Source organism: Megascapheus bottae, chromosome 19 (assembly GCF_031878675.1).
Source record: "Megascapheus bottae isolate mThoBot1 chromosome 19, mThoBot2.hap1, whole genome shotgun sequence".
NCBI classification, from domain to species: domain Eukaryota; kingdom Metazoa; phylum Chordata; class Mammalia; order Rodentia; family Geomyidae; genus Megascapheus; species Megascapheus bottae.
In genome coordinates this window covers 17744855-17762717 of record NC_143527.1, presented here as the reverse complement: position 1 = coordinate 17762717, position 17863 = coordinate 17744855, and the positions used below count along the sequence as shown (strand labels likewise).

The 17863-nt window shown below is 38.3% G+C and overlaps 1 protein-coding gene across 3 annotated transcripts in view; it reads right to left on the bottom strand.

The window, feature by feature from the left end:
- The window catches only part of Dym (dymeclin), a 253030-nt gene that overhangs the window by 193486 nt on the left and 41681 nt on the right, over positions 1-17863 (bottom strand). For all 3 annotated transcript variants that reach the window (XM_090353126.1, XM_090353124.1, XM_090353125.1), the window contains exons 4-5: positions 15311-15404; positions 13053-13186 (exon numbers count right to left, since the gene is read on the bottom strand). In XM_090353126.1, coding sequence (XP_090209252.1) covers positions 13053-13186; positions 15311-15404 — 228 coding nt within the window. The remainder of the gene's footprint in view (positions 1-13052; positions 13187-15310; positions 15405-17863) is intronic.

The window sequence follows — 17863 nt, the reverse complement described above, 5'->3', positions numbered from 1 at the left end:
ATAAGGGACAAGTTATATACATATATATATGCACATACTCATATATATGTAATAACATTTTATATAAGTGAAGAAAACCCCTCAGTTTCTGTGAGAACTGCAATATATATTCAAACCAAGAGCTGATGGCTCACTCTAGTAATCCTAGCTACTGAGAAGGCTGTGACATGAAGGATCATAATTCAAAGCTAGCTTGGGCAGAGAAGTTTGCATTTCATCCCCAATTAACCAGCAAACTGCCAGAGTAGAGTGAGGCATGACTGAAGTGTTGGTGCGCCAGCCATGAGCAAGAAAACTGAGTAAGAGTGAAAGGCACTGAGTTCAAGTCCTAGAACTAGCATACACACACGCACGCGCGCACACACACACACACATACACACACACACACGTGTGTGTGCGCGTGTATGTGTATGTATATGTGTGTTTACAAAATGAATATTTGGTGAACTAAATACAGGGATATAAGCAGAAACTCAGCAATTATATCCAAGGCAGCAAAACACTTGGAATCCAAAAAAAGCTTGGCAATTTTTTACAGACAATACTACCTGGCATTCAGAATTCCAGAGAAATTTCTGTCTTACCACAAACAGAATTGGCACAGAAACCCTGAGAGGCAAGTATAAATATTAAAGAGACTATTACATTGAATATACAGATCAATGCTAAAAAGGACACACAGTAAAACTCAAGTTCGACAACCACATTAAATCTCACTCCAAGAAACAGTGAGCTTGGCTCAACTCCTGAAGAAAATGAGGGAGAGAAATGGAGGTATGACTCACTGATAGAGAACTTGTCCTGCATCCATAAAGTTCTGGATTCTATCTCTAGCACCTTAAAAAAAAAAAGGTTCAAGGGTATCAAGGGTATAAGTAAAAGATCTAGTCTTTGAGACTAGATTTACTAGTAAGGAGTAGATCTACTTAAAACTTCTCAAATTGTAATAGCTGTTCAACCTACCTCAAGTGAGTTAACTATTCCAACAAGTGGACTTGTTGGCACACAGTATATACTCAGTATGTGTTTGCTGAACTGTTACTCCTTGGCTTGTTCCAAAATATAGCCACCCACATTCAAATAAGAACATTAAAAGTCACTCAGTGATTCCCTAAAGAACATTTCAGACCAAATGCCAGTTTAATAACCTATCCTTATTCAGTCAAGCAGCCAAAATACTTTAGTTAGAGAAGGCAAGGGAACAGTACTTAGTACCCCCAGAAGGTATCTGATTGAATGTTTTACTTTTGTTTTTTGTTTTTTGCCAGTCTGGGGGTTTGATCTCAGGGCCTGAGCACTGTCCTTGGGCTTTCTCAAGACTAGCGCTCTACCACTTGAGCTACAATGCCATTTCCAGCTTTTTCTATGTATGTGGGTATCAAGGAATCGAACCTGGGTCTTCGTGAATGCCAGACAAGTACTCTACCACTAGAGCAAACTCCCAGCCCATGAATGTTTTACTTTTAAACCGGTATACACTTGTAATAATTAACTTTAAAACAGTGAAAAATATTCTCCATCCACTTCTATGTGCCATCTAAATCATGACCATGGTCAAGTTTGTAGGAGAATTCACAGCACTGTTATCAATTTAATATAAAAGCAAGGATGATGATAGGGTTCATATAAGTAAACTGTAACATTTGAAGACCAAAATTTTAGGAAAAAATACAAATAAGAAATTTCTAATTTAAATCTCTTAAGATTTCTATCTACTAAACATGAAACTCATAAGTGGAGGAAGAGAGAAGAAAGGTGGAAGGTAAATGATTTTGAAATATAGTGCAGCTATGTATGAGGAAGGCATAAGGAACTTTGGTGAAAGCTGCTGATCAATACAAGATGGAAGGAAGAGGGAGAAAAAGTTACTCTGATCAAAATATGAGATAGACATGCCAGCCAAGCATGGTGGCTCATGCCTATAATCCTAGCTACTCAGGAGCTGAGATCTGAGGATGGCTGTTCAAAGCCAGCCCAAGCAGTAAAGTCTGAGAGACTCTTGTCTCCAATTAACCACCAGAAAATGGAAATGGGGCTATGGCTCAACTGGTAGAGCACTACATTAGAGCTCAGGGACAGTGTCTAGGACCAGAGTTCAAGCCCCATGACTGGAAAAAAAGATATACATGTCTTCGGCTGGGAGTTTGGCCTAATGGTAGAGTGCTTACCTAGCATGCACTAAGACCCAGGTTCAACTCTCAGTACCACATACATAGAAAAAGTTGGAAGGGGTGCGTGGCTCAAGTGGTAGAGATCTAGCCTTGAGAAGGCTCAAGGACAATGCTTAAGCACCAAGATCAAGCCAGGACTGGCAAAAAAAAAAAAAAAGATATGCAGGTCTAAAATATCATATGGGAAATCGCTTGGTACAAAAACAGAATAAATTTAAATAGATGACAGAAAGGCAAAATAGGCTTATTAAGTTGTAGGCGATAGTAGAAGGGTAAAAAAAGAGGGTGATTGAGGATGAATAAAGTTAACGTAGTTTATTTGCCTGTATGAAACCAGAACAATGAAACCCATCAAAACATGTTTTTGTTTTGCTTTGATGCCAATCCTGGGGCTTGAACTTGGGACCTGTGTACTGGTCCTGAGCTTTATTGCTCCAGGTGGCTGGCACAATCCCCAGATCTTCACGCCTTGAGTAGCTAGAAGGTATGAACCACCAAAACACCTTGTCAAAATAGTTTTTTAAGAAGAGATGCCAGGCACTGGTGGTTCATACCAGTAACCCCAACTACTCAAGAATCTGAGATCTGAGGACTGTGATACAAAGCCAGCTGGAGACAGAAAGGTATCCATGAGAATATTATCTCCAATTAACTACTAGAAAACTGGAAGTGGTGTTATCTGTGGCTCAAAGTAGTAGACCCCTAGCCTTGTGCAAAAAGAATTTAGGGACAGAGATCAGGTCTCAGGTCCAAGCCACAGGAAGACAAGAAGAGGGAGGAGGAAGAGGAGGAAGAGAAAGAAAGAGGAGGAGGGGAAGGGGGAAGAGGAAGAAGAAGGGGAAGGGGAGGAGGGAGAGGAGGAAGAGGAAGAAAGAGGAGAAGGAGGAAGAGGAGGAGGAGGAGGAGGAAGAGGAGGAGAAAATAATACAGGGGGTAAAATTTAGAAATGTCATAATAAAATTTCCCTTGTAAACTAATGAAGGCTAACAAAATAAACTGACAACAAAATAATTGATGGAAAACAAAGCAACAATCACAATAAAAGGAAATGGGTCATATATATTAGATTAGATATAATTATTAAGTGTTAAAAGACTGAGAGCTACTTATTGCTATTTTTCCACTCAAAAAACCAGAAGTGTCGGCTTTTCAACACTGCCCAAAATTACAGTGCTAAAAACAAGTACTAAGGGACTGGGAGTTTTGCCTGTGGTAGAATGATTGCCTAGCATACACTAAGATCCAGAATCTATTCCTCAGTACCACATATACAGAAAAACACCAGAGCCGGCACGGCATGGTAGCTCACGCCTGTAATCCTAGCTACTCAGGAGACTGAGGTCTGAAGATCAAGGTTCAAAGCCAGCCTGGGCACAAAAGGACCAATTAACCTCTAGAAAATGGGAAATGAGGAACTCAGGGATAGTACCTAGGCCAAGTTCAACCTTCATTACCCACCAAAAAAAAAAAAAAAAAAAAAAAAGCTAGGAGTGGTGTTATAGGTCAAATGGTAGAGCTCTAGCCTTGAGAAAGCCCAAGGACAGTGCTCAGGCCCTAAGTTCAAGCCCCAGGACTGGGAAAAAAAAAAGTACTAAAAACTAACCAAGCTAGGCACCAGAGTGGCTCATGCCTGTAATAGTTCAAAGCAAAGAAAGTCCATGAGCTCTTACTTCCAACTAATTACCAAAAAAGCCAGAAGTGGAGCTGTGGCTCAAGTAATAGAGAAGTAGAGTGCTAGCCTTGAGCAAAAGATGTTAGGGACAACATCCAGGTCATGAGTTCAAGGCCTTGAACCAACACATACACACATACACACACACACACACACACACACACACACACACACACACACACTACACATACACACAATCAATCAAAAACAGAGACATGGGTGTCGGGAGCATAGCCAAGTGGTAGAGTACTCACCTAACATGCATGAAGCCTTAGGTTCGATTCCTCAGTACCACATACTTAGAAAAAGCTGGAAGGGGTGCTGTGGCTCAAGTAGCAGAGCACTAGCCTTGAGCAAAAGTGTCCAAGGACGGTGCCCAGGCCCTGAGTTCAAACCCCAGGATTGGTAAAAAAACAAAAAACAAACAGAATTTATATTTTCAAAGTATAAAACATGCATAGTTTTTAGGATAGAATATACCACACAAAGTGGATTTGCAGGTGTTAGATATATTATGTTCTCTGCCCTGTGGGAATAAACACTCCACTCTGGCTGTTTGAGCTTCATAGAAAGATCTTCAACTCAATAAGAACAATTGTTTTTGGTACTACTGGTACCATAAACATAAAAGGTAACATTAAAAAACCAGCACATGGAGCAATGACTCAATATTTGCACACCCAATGTTACGGACATCGTATTGGAAATATAAACATAACTACATAGACATAAACAATTATGACTCTATAGATATAACGTTTTATTACATAGATTAATATGTATCTATGAGATACAAACTCTCAGCTTAATTTTAATTATGTCCTAAAATCTAAGTGCCAGTGATTGTATTTAGAGATTCCCTTCTTGAATACTTCTTTGTTCAACATGTCATTTGAATTATGATGTAAAAATAAATGTTAATAAATTATGTAATTAAAAAAACAGCACATGCTATAAACACATACAAGTCTCAATTCTAATTAAAAGATGTTTAGATGGCACAGTGGCTCACGCCTATAATCCTAGCTACTCAGGAAGCTGATATCTGAGGATCACAGTTCAAAGCCAGCCGGGGTACTAAAGGATATAAGACTCTTATATCAAGTTAATTACTAGAAAATGGCAAGTGGCCTGTGGCTCTAGGGGTAAGGTGGTATCCTTGACCTGAAGAGCTCTGGGAAAACATCCAGGCCAAGGTGTAGGATGGTAGTCTTGAGCTTAAAAACTCAGGGACAGCGCCCAGGCCCAGAGTTCAAACCCTATGACCCACAAAAAAAAAAAAAGCTGTTTAAACAGCAATATTTATGAAACATATGATGCTTTATTAATAAAATAGTATATTAAGCATGTTTATCTCTTAAAATTTTAAATATAAAAAATGCAAGCTCTGAAAAATCAATGACAAGTATAAACAATAATTGTGAAATAAAATGATGCAGTTTGAAGACCATTAAATTAAATATTTTAGGGCCAGGGAGTTTGGCCTAGTGGTAGAGTACTTGCCTAGCATGCACAAAGACGCAGGTTCGATTCCTTGGTACCACATACATAGAAAAAGACAGAAGTGGTGCTGAGGCTCAAAGGGTAGAGCTCTGGCCTTGAGAAAGTCCAAGGACAGTGTTCAGGACCTGAACTCAAGCCCAGGACAGGCAAAAACAAACAAACAAAATATTTTAGTTCTATTCTCACAAGGGCCAGGAGCATAGCCTAGTAGTAAGAGTGCTTGCCTAGCATGCAGGCAGCCCTGGGTTCAACTTCTCAATACCACATACATAGACACAGAAAAAGCCAGAAGTGGTGCTATGGCTCAAGTGGTACAGAGCCAGCCTTGAGAATAGCCAAGGACAGTGTTCCAGTGCTCAGGCCCTGAGTTCAAGCTGCAGGACTGATTTAAAAAAAAAAGAATCTAGGGGCCAAGAGTTTGGCCTAGTGGTAAAATGCTTGCTAAGCATGCACAAAGACAAGGGTTCGATTCCTTGGTACAACATACACAGAAAAAGTTGGAAGTGGTGCTATGGCTCAAGTGGTAGAGCTCTAGCCTTGAGAAAGCCCAAGGACAGTGTGCAGGCACTGAGTTCAAGCCCCAAGACTGGCAAAAAAAAAAAAAAAAAAGAACAATGTATGTGAATTAATGCACCTTCTATCTGGCAAACATCATGTAACCCTTTTACTAATTACAATAAAAAAAAAAAAGAATTAAGAAGCTACACACTCAAGATCTCAAAAATCTAAAGCATTTCTTTTCTTTCTTTCTTTTTTTTTTTGTTGGTTATGGGACTTGAACTCTGGACCTGGGCGTAGTCCCTGAGCTCTTCAGCTTTAGGCTGTCACCCTACCCCTTGAGCCACAGGGCCATTTATGGGTTTCTGGTGGAGTATCTCACAGACTTTAGTGCCCAGGCTGGCTCTGAAACATGATCTTCAGATCTCCACTTCCTGAGTAGCTAGGATTATAGGCGTGAGCCACTGTATCTGTCTCTACAGCATTTCTTATACACCATTGTAGGTAATTTCCTCCAAGTATTTGCTTCAGCTTATGACTACAACACAGAATACGTTAGAAAACATGTCATGAAGCCAGGCACAGTAGCTTTCACAGTTAGAAAGGGAAACAGATACACACAAATGCGCACACATATACACATCTAGCTACACTTGCCTTTAGTTTTACAAAACTATACTCACTGTTATTTATTTACATAACTTATTTTTGCTTTACTTATTTAAAATTTAACTTTTTAAAATCAACACCAAGGAGAATTTAAGTATATATATACCTGTCGTTCTCTCTCTCTCTCTTTCACTTTCCCCTAACTCCCCACTTTCCTCTTCATAAATTAAGAAGATGGCAATTTATACTAACTCAAAACAGGACAAAACCATGAATGATTTCTCATAGAATACGTCTTTTGAACAAATGGGCAATACAAAATGAAAACAAGCAAAACTGCTAAAATTAATACTCATGCCATTTTTGCTCAGTAGTATCAGTTGAAGTTAACACATTTTGGCTGTGAAATGAAGGATTAAAATAGTAGACTACAACATTATTTAGTTTCCCTGAAGATAGTTAACTATATCATTTTGTTTGTAAAGAAACTTCAGAAAACTAGGGTCAGGAGTTTGGCCTAGTGATAGTGTTTGCCTAACATGAAAAGACCCAGATTCAATTCCTCGTAGAGCTCTAGCATTGAGAAAGTCCAAGGACAGTACTCAGGCCCTGAGCTCAAGCCCAGGAATGGCATTAAAAAAAAGAAAGAGAGAAAGTTCAGAAAACTGAAGAAACAAAACTTAATTTTGATATTTTAATTTAGGCAGTTTTCAAGGAAGAAACTAAAAGATACATTAATTCTGTATTTGCCCATTGCCATTAGAGAAGAAAGAATCTTCCACGTAAATTAAGCAGAGACATGGTATCTTACTTAAACATAAACTAGGTTTTGCCCATCCATCTGCATACTGAAGAGATAGTTCATTAAGTAAACTCAGAAGAATGTTATAAACTCTATAAACTTATTAGCACAGAAAATGAAATGCTCTGGCCTGCAGAATGTCCTACACACCTTGTATATAGCAATGTCATAAAGAAAGTTATTTCCTTCCCTGGGATATCTGTCACCTTTCAATTTCCTCAAAATCTGCAAAAGCACTTAGTAAGATTCTGACTTCATAGGCAGACTCCTTAGCTATGTACTTAATGAAATAGTTAGCAAGGCAACTATTAAAAGACTACAGAATCAAATCTGTTGGTCAAAAACAATATCTTATTCTACCTTAGAAATAACTAAGGATGAGGACACAAAAAATTATAAAAAAGATTATAGTGAAATAAAACCTTCTATTCATTTTTCCAAACTATTTAAAGATCTTTGAAGAGGCTAGAAGGATGAGCCAACTCCCTTAAGTTATTTGCTAGTATGTGTAGAAAATTCCTTTACTACCATGTAATGAAGTCTTAGAGGATTAAATACATAAAGTGGCAGGAAGGACACTGGTAGCTCACACTATCATCACAGCTACTCAGGAGGGTGAGATCTGAGGATTATGGTTCAAAGCCAGCCAGCCAAGACAATCTGTGAGACTCTTAAGCAAAAAAAAAAACAACAACAACAAAGGCTCTGAATTCAAGCTCTAGTAACAGCACAACAAACAAGCAAACAGCATACAGTCATGCTACCACCTTGGGTAAGAAGTTTATTGTTTTGTTATTTCATATTCATTTTTTTGAAATGTAACGTAATTCTGTAATACTTTTAAATGATAATACCTGAGGGTTTTTCTTTTCTTTTCTTTTCTGTCAGTTGTAGGGCTTGAACTCAGGGAATGAATATTGTCTCTGAGCTTTTTCACTCAAGGCTGGTAATCTACCACTTTGAGTAACAGTACCACTTCCAGTTTTCTAGTGGTTAATTGGAGATAAGAGTCTCACAGTTTCCTACCTGCTAAAATTGGGCTGGCTTCAAACTGTGATCCTCAGTTTCCAACCTCCTGAGTAACTAGGATTACAGGCATGAGACATCAGCTCATGGCTCTATGAGATTTTTGTAGTCTAATAATAGTTTTAAGAAAATACTGACTATATTAAAGCTTAAATTTTCAGAATTTTTTGTATCTGTCTGTCTGTCTATCCATCCATCTTTTTACCTACCAACCTACTTATCTCATGTCTACCTACCTGTTTATCTATTTTTGTGATTCTAGGGATCAAATCCAAGGTCTTAGCTTACTAGACAAACACTCTATCACTGAGCTACATCTCTACTATACAACTGTGTTAAAAATTTTCAAGGGTTAGAGGCATAGCTCAGTTGATAGAGCACAAGTCAATGAGCAAAAGCATCAGGTGGTAAATTCAAGTCTGGATCTCAGGCCAAAAAGAAAAGAAAAAATTTCTTGACCAGTCCTGGCTTGAACTCGGGGCCTGAGCACTGTCCTTGAACTTTTTCAAGGCAAGAGCTCTACTACTTGATCCACAGTGCCACTTCCGGGCTTTTCTATGTATGTGGTACCAAGGAATCAAACTCGGGTCTTTGTACATGAAAGGCAAGCACTCTACTACTAGACCAAACACTTGGCCCCACGAAATTTTTCAGAATTGAGAAAATATATCACAATTAGAAGTAGATGTACTCAAAACCAGTATGTTGAGATTCTGACCCGATGAACAGTAAAATCTAGTACATGTTTCCATTGGTCAACATTGGATTGCACAAAATATATATTTAGAAACATATATTTTAGTGACCACAGTGGAGAATCACTTCTAAAAGTATAACAGTAACTGGGATTATATACATATACACTGAAATTCACACTGTTCATAGATCTTAATTAAAGATGTAAATGTTACAAAGTTTTCTTAGTACTTTCCCCCTAGAAACTGCTGATCCAGACACTGAATCACATGTAATCTGTCAGCCTGATGAGAGCAGAAATACAATTTAAAAACAGAAGTCAGAAAATTGAAGAGTAATACTGCCTTTTGCACTGCTTTTGCCAATTCCCTTTCCCATCAAGTATAGATGCAAAAATTTCATAATGCATTTTTCATTAGCTAAGCATCCTATTCTTCTCTTTCATTGTTCAGCTTATAATTTTAATGTTAAGATATGAAATACCAGCTGATGATCTTGAAAATTACAGGCCCTCCTAACAACTTGCAAACAAATTTTTTTTCCAGCAATGATATTGCTGAATAGAGAATGATATTGGAGAATAGATACTTTCTCTCCATTTTCAGAAAAAGAAGACATCTTTGAACACCATAAAATCGTCTTTAAGGATACTGGCATACGTCTGTATTCTCAGCTACTCTGAAGACTGAGATGAAAAGGATCATAGTTCAAGGACAGGATTATAAGAGTCCTTATTTCAATGAAGAGCAGAGAATAGTGACTTCAGCTTGTAGTACCAGCTATATGGGAGACATAAGGAGGATGATCAAGGTTCAAGGCCAGCCCTGACACAAAAGGACCTAAGACTCTTTTTTTTATTGTGATTAATAGAAGGGTTACATTATATTCACCAGATAGAAGGTGCATAACTTCACAGACATTGATACCCTTTCTCATGACATGGTCCCCATTTCCCTCCCACCCTCCCCCCATTTATCTTGATTTCCCCCCTTCCCTATCCAATTAAGCACATATAAAATATATCAGATAACAAGGTCAAATATTATAACAATATGAGATAACCAAGGGATAGCAAAAGAGATGAGAGATAACATAGTACATTAAGGACAACAGTCACTCATTATATGGCTTTTGTTTCCTTATCCTGGAGGTCCTTTCATTTAGTGTCATACTATTTGGCTGCATGTCTCTAGATTTTGTTCTATTGTAAATCTCTGCTAGGAGAGCCCAAGGTTTCTACTGATTATGACAAATGAGGAAGACCATTGAGCCTATGTTCCTTTGAGTCTGGCTTACTTCACTTAATATGATTTTTTCTAAGTCTTTCCATTTCCTTACAAATGGGATGATGTTGTTCTTTCTGACAGCAGCATAGAATTCCATTGTGTATAAATACCACATCTTGTTGATCCACTCATCAACTGAGGGACATCTGGGTTGGTTCCACATCTTTGCTATGATAAATAGTGCTGCAATGAACATCATAGTGCTAGTGGATTTAGTATGTCCTTGTTTCTGGACGATTGGGCAAATGCCAAGTAGTGGAATTGCTGGGTCATAGGGGAGCTCTATGTTTAGTCTTTTGAGGAACTGCCATACTGCTTTCCATAGTGGTTGAACGAGTTTGCACTCCCACCAACAGTGTAGTAGTGATCCCTCCTGGCCACATCCCCTCCAGTATCTGTTGTTATTAGTTTTCTTGATCCTGGCCATTCTAACTGGAGTGAGGTGGAATCAAGAGTTGTTTTGATTTGCATTTCTTTTATGACCAGAGATGTTGAGCATTTCTTCATGTGTCTATAGGCCATTCTTATTTCTTCTTTGGAGAAGACTCTCTTTAAGTCTTTGGCCCATTTTTTAATGGGATGGTTGTTACTTTGGAGATTAGTTTTGGAGTGATTCAATTTTTTGAGCTGTTGATATATTTTAGATATGAGGCCTTTGTCTGTTGTACGGTTAGTGAAGATCTTCTCCCATTCTTTAGGCTTCCTAATTAATTTACTAGCTATATCCTTGGCCATACAAAAGCTCTGCAGTTTAATGCAGTCCCACTTAGCCAGCCTTTCTCTGATTTGTTGTGTTTCTTGGTACTTATTGAGAAAGTTTCGACCTGTGCCAAGGAGGCCTAGTGTGTAAAGTTTTCGGTGTGTCGGCTTTTACCAATGGTCTTTGATCCATTTGGAGTTAATTCTAGTGCAGGGTGACAAAGAAGGATCCAACCTCAGTTTTCTGCAGGTGCTTAACCAGTTCTTCCATCACCACTTGTTGAAGAGGCTGTTTTGATTATTATAGCTCTGTAATAGAGTCTAAAGTTTGGTATTGAAATTCCTCCTGCACTGTTCTTTCTGCTGAGAAACGTTTGTGCTACACGGGGTCTTTTATTATTCCATATGAAATTTTGGATTGCCTCTTCTATTTCTTTAAAGAATGACATTGGGATATTGATGGGTATTGCGTTGAATTTGTAGATAGCCCGTGGCAAGATTGTCATTTTTACGATGTTGATTCTTCCAATCCAGGAGCATGGGAGGTTTTTCCATTTCCTCAGTTCTGCTTTAATTTCCTTTTTCAGGGTTTTAAAGATTTCATCAAAAAGGTCCTTTACAGTCTTAGTTAAGATAATTTCTAGGTACTTTATTTTCTTTGAGGCTATTTGCAAAAGGAATTGCTTTCCTGATTGTTGCCTCATTCCTCTCACTGTTGGCATAGAGGAAGGCAGTTGATTTTTGAGGGTTAATTTTATACCCTGCTACCTTGCCAAAGTTTTGAATCAGCTCAAGGAGCTTGGGAGAGGAGTCTATAGGGTTCTTTAAATTCAGAATCATGTCATCTGCAAAGAGGGAAAGTTTCACTTCCTCTTTCCCTATTTGGATCCCCTTTATGCTTGCCATTAAGTATAATACTAGCTGTGGGTTTGTCATACACAGCCTTTATTATACTGAGGAATGTTCCATGGATTCCTAGCTTCTCCAGAGCTTTTAGCATAAAGGGGTGTTGGATCTTGTCAAATGCCTTTTCTGCATCTATTGAGACAATCATGTGATTTTTGTCCTTACTCCTGTTGATGTGTTGAATTATATTAATGGATTAGCATATGTTGAACCAGCTTTGCCTCCCTGTAATGAATCCTGTTTGATCATAGTGTATAATTTTTTGATGAGTTGTTGTAGACGGTTGGCCAGTATTTTGTTGAGAAGTTTTGCATCAATATTCATCAAAGAAATAAGGACCTGAGACTCTTATCTCCAATAAACCTCTAGAAAATGGAAAGTGGGGTGTGGCTCAAGGGTAGGTAAGTAGCCTTGAGCTGAAGTGCTCAGAGACAACACCCAGGCCGGAGGAAGAGAAGGAAGAAGAGGAGGAGCATGATCAAGGTCCTAGGTTAGCCTAAGGCAAAAAGCTCAAAAACCTAACCAAAAAATACATTTAGCACAAAAAGTGGGGAGCACGATTCAAGTATAATGCTTACCTAGCAAGAACAATGCCCTGGGTTCAAATCCAAGTAACACCAAAAAAAAACTTGTTCTTGAAAATGTTAGTTCCGATAAAGCAGTCCCAAACATATCCAGATTTAGATTACTGTTACATTCTATGAAAGTAAGCTTCAACATTCATAAAATCTGCAATTTTGATTGCTTGTCTCCCTGAATAACACATTCTTTGTCAATTATATTTACAAATAACTCCTATTTTCTTTTCCTTTTTTTCTGTTTGCTTGGTTTTGAAAATAGGGTCTTCTTATGTAGTCCAGGATGCCCCCAGACACATGATTTTCTTGCCTTTGTCTTCCAGGTATTAGGATTTCAAGTATGCACTACTATACCTGGCATCACTCTATCTTCTTAAAGGAATACTTTCCAGTTTTATTTTTCTTTTATTTTCTTTTACTTCCTTCTTCCATGTGAGCGGAAGTCATACAAATGAGATATTGTTCCTGCTGACCTTTTTATTAACATAGAAAAATTAAAAATTATAAGAAAAAAAACCTTCCAAAGTCATACTTTTATTCCTAAAACTTAAGCTGTGTATGTTATACATGTTACACCAAAGAACTTTTTCAAAGGCAATACTTACTATAACTACCAGGAGATTTTTCTTCGTAAGTAAAATGAAGTTGCAACTCCTCTTCAGACATCTCACAGATGAATACTTTCAGCAGACAGCAAATAATAAACAAAGCATTATGTGTCTGCCAAATGAAGATGTGGCTAAAAAGATAAAAATCACATAAGAATATATCATAAGGAAATCTAGCCCATGATTTTCCCCTACTTGTAATATGGGAATGAAGTGTTCTTCACATTGGACACAATGGATTACATTGGACAAGTGATACCTATACCATTTTACTTTATACTTCATTCTGTGTATGTAACAAAGGGAATCTACTTTAGAAACTGTTTATCGATACCTGTAAGCATAGCTGCTCTTTGTTCTTAATGTTATAGTTATTCAACATAAAGGCAACCTTTTAAAAATGATGGTACTATAAGGAGAACATACCTAACACATGATAAAATTTTAAATGGAAGATAGGTGCTGATGGCTCACTTCTATAATTCTAACCACTCAGGAGGCTGAGATGTGAGGCTCTTGGTTCCAAGTCAACCTGGGCAAGCAAGTCCATGAGACTTTTATCTCCAATTAACCACCTGAAAACCAGAAGTGGCACTGTGGCTCAAAGTGGTACAACACTAGCTTTGAGCAAATAGGTTCAGGGACAGAGACTAGTTCAAGCCCCACAACAGACCAAAAAAAAAAAAAAAAAAAAAGATTTTTACATGTTTTTTAAATGAGGAAGCACAGTATAATGCTTCTTACATTAATCACTATAATCACTATTAACTCATTTAAAAGCTTTAACTGGATTCAAGATAATTTGCTGAGATATCATAAAACTGGGCACTCTTTTGAAAAATTGCCTTCCAAAAATCGGAGCTAGCCCAAGAAAGTCTCTTTTCTCCTACTTTCAGATAAACAGCAAAAAACCTGAAGTAGAAGTATGGAACAAATTATACAGCACTAACCTTGAAAGAAAAAGCCAAGTGAGAGCTCAAGACCAAGAGTTCAAGCCCTAGTTCTGGCATAAAAATAACTGTTTATGTCAGCTGGAAGCATGGCTCCTGGTAGAGCACTTGCCTAGCAAATACAAAGCCATTAGTTCAAAATCCAGTACCACCAATAAGTAAGTCAGCAATCTTAAAAAAAAGTGCTTGGATCATAGAAACTTAATATGCCTAATATGCAGAATATACAGGAAACACACATGGAAAAAATGGCATTCAAACTAAGTCATTATTTAATCAAGTATGATTAGCATTGATAATGGGGATACCTTTTAAAATAATAATTCAGACACAATCTAGTTCAAGAATATATTTCTAAATGTTGTCCCAAATTCAGGTTTCAAACTTTATAGTCTCCTTCCCAATGTCTTATAATGCTAAAACTTTTCTTTTATCTATTTTTCTTTTTCTGTGTGTGTGTGTGTGTGTGTGTGTGTGTGCACATACTGGAGTTTGGAGTTTGAACTTAGGGCCCAGGCACTGTCCCTAAAGATTTTTGCTCAAACTTAGTGCTCTACTACTTGAGCCATACCTCCACTTCCAGCTTTTTTGGTGGTTAACTGAAGGTAAGAATTTCACTAACTTTTCTACCTGGGTTGGCTTTGAACTGCGATACTCAGATCCCAGCCACCTAAGTAGACAAGACTACAGGCTTGAGCCAATGGCATTCAGCTACTTTATTTTTTCTTAAAAAGAAAACAATTCCTTCACATGTGGCTTTTAAAAGGCCATAAGTTTATGTGTGTGTGTGGGTGGGGTTTTTTGGGGGGGGAGGTGTCATGGGGCTTAAACTCTGGGCCTGGGCACTGTCCCTGAGCTCTTCAGCTCAAGGCTACCACCCTACCCACTTCCCCTTTTCTGTGTGGTTAACTGGAGATAAGAGTCTCAGGTTCTTTAGTGCCCAGGCTGGCTTTGAATGTGATCCTCAGATCTCAGCCTCTTGAATAGCTAGGATTACAGGCGTGAGCCACTGCCCAGCCTTTTAATTTTTTTTTTTTGCCAGTTCTGGGGCTTGAACTGAGGGCATGGGCACTGTCCTTGGGTTTTCTCAAGGCTAGAACTCTACCACTTGAGCTACAGCACCCCTTCTGGCTTTTTTCTACATATGTGGTACTGAGGAATCGAACCCAGGTCTTTGTGCATGCTAGGCAAGCACTCTACCACTAAGCCAAACTCCTGGCCCAAGGCCATAAGTTATTTCCATCAATAAATTAAAAACATACATAACTAAATATAAAGAGAACATGATTTAATTAGCCAACTTACTTCTGACATTCTGCTGAAAGTTTGAGTTCTTTGGTTCTAGAAAGGAAGACCTTTATTAATGCACCAAGATTTCCTGTTCGAGGATTGTTTTCAACTGAAAGGCAAGAAAGGGTTTAAAAAGTTAAAATTAACAACTGAAATCAAAGCAAGCATAGGATTTTATTTATAAAGCCAAATGTCAAATTAAACTTGCTCACTGACCAACCTGATTGCCAGTTTCACAGGCAGAGTAACAAACAATGAGAGAAAACTAAAATGTTGCACTTGAAAATAGTAGAAGGCAACAGGGAAGATGGCAGACTTCAAGAATGAGAAGAATCTGGTGATACAGAAGAAAACAGATTTTGAAGAAAGAGAGGGAAAGAATGAGAAACCTGAAAAGAAGATGGCAGTGAAGCAGAAAATAAAGAAACAATCCTGGCACAAGAAAAGCAGCAAGCCAGCGTGTGGCTCACCCTGTAATCCTAGCTACTCAGGAGGCTGAGACTTGAGGATCAAGATTCAAAGCCTGCTCAGACACAAAAGGACCTGAGATTCTTATCTCCAATTAACCTCTAGAAAATGAGAAATGGGGCTTGGCTCAAGGGGAGCCTTGAGCTGAAGAGCTCAGGAACAACGTAGCCTTGAGCTGAAGAGCTCAAGGACAGTGCCCACGCCAAGTTCAAGCCCCATGACCCACAAAAACAAAAAAAAAGAAAGAAAAAAAGAGAAAGAAAAAAGAAAAGCAGTAAAGAGCCAGTCCCTGGATCTCTGAGTGTTGCAAAGGAAACAGACTTCAAAAGAAGGTAAAATTCAATAGACCCGCCAACAGACTGCTAACTCTAACTGAAAAAAATCCCACAAAACCAACAAAGCCAAACAGGAGTACAGGGGTTTGTGATTTGGCAACTTTCATGGTGTAGAAGGTTAGCCTGGGTGAAGAAGCTCCCTTTATCTATGAGAAGAACTGTGAATCATCAACTTGAGACAGTGCCTACTGCCCAGACTAAGTTATTTTGTTTGGGTTCCAGGAAAAATGAGTAAGTATTGGATAAAACAGACCCTCAACTAAAATCAGTTTGAAGAGAAAAAGGAACAGAGAAAATTATCTCATTGTACAAGAAATTATAGTTGTTGAGTATAATTGCAGCTTATTCAGATTCATCAAACACCTCGGGACATATCAGCACTGATAAGACTCCAGCATAATAATAATGGGAGACCTCAATACTCTATATTCAACAACTAGGTATGGTAAACAAGAAAGAAAAAAAACACCTCAGAAGTAAAAGATATCGTGAAAATAAACTTTACAGGTATCTCCAGTCTATGGAATTTTCTCCAAAACACATCTTATTTTAGGACATAAACTAAACCTTAGCAAATACAAATGAAATAACTCCCTCTTATCTGTCAGACCATAACAAAATTAAACTAAAATAGAGCAAAAGATACTACAGAACAAATACTTAACAGAGAAAAAGATACTACAGAAAATATTCAAATACACAGAGACTGAGTAACAGGAAGTTTAGTTATAAGTAAGTCACTAAAGGAATAAAAGATCAAAAAGTTCCTGGAATTTGATGAAAATGAGAACACAACCTATCAGAATCTATGGGGAAGAGCAATAGCTATGAGCGCCTACAGGGAAAAAAAAAATACAAGATGGATGCTGGTGGCCCACGCTTAAAATCCTAGCTACTCACAATCACAGTTTGAAGCCAGCCTAGGCAGGAAAGTCAGTGAGACTCTTATCTCTAATTAATCACCAGAAAATCAAAGTGGAGTTGTGAAGTGAAATGGAGAGCAATAGTCTTTCTTGAAAAGTGGGGAGTGGAGGGAGTGGGGAGGAGGAACTTGCAGGGGCGGTGGTTCATAGTTGTAATCCTAGGTGGCTGAGATCTGAGGATCAAGGTTCAAAGCCAGCCCAAGCACTAAAGTCCTTGAAACTTATCTTCAATTAACCACCTGAAAACTGGAAGTGGCACTGTGGTTCAAGAGGTAGGGCAGTAGCTTTGAGCTGAAGAGCTCAAGGACAACATGCAGGCCCAGAGGTTCAAGTCCCAAAAGGACAAAAAACCAAAACCAAAACCAAAACCAAAAACAAAACTCAAGGATAGAGCTATGAGTTCAAGCCCCACAACTGGTTAAAAAAAATTAGTAAGGGCCTGGAGTTTAGCCTAGTGGTAGAGTGCTTGCCTAGCATGCACGAGGACCTCGGTTCAATTCCTTGGTACCACGTACACAGAAAAAAGCCAGAAGTGGTGCTGTGGCTCAAGTGGTAGAGCTCTAGCCTTGAGAAAGTCCAAGGACAGTGCTCAGGCCCTGAGTTCATGGCCCAGGACTGGCAAAAAAAAAAAAATGAGTAAAAGGCGCATGGTATCCTTAATATTATTAGATCCAAACAGTACAAGAGCGAAAACTCAAAAGTTGCATACCCAATGCTATGGACATGGTATTGGAAATATAAACACAACTACATAGTCATGACTCTATAGACATAATGTTTTATTACATTGATTATTATGTATGTAAGACATACAAACCATCAGCCTAATTTTGATTATGTTC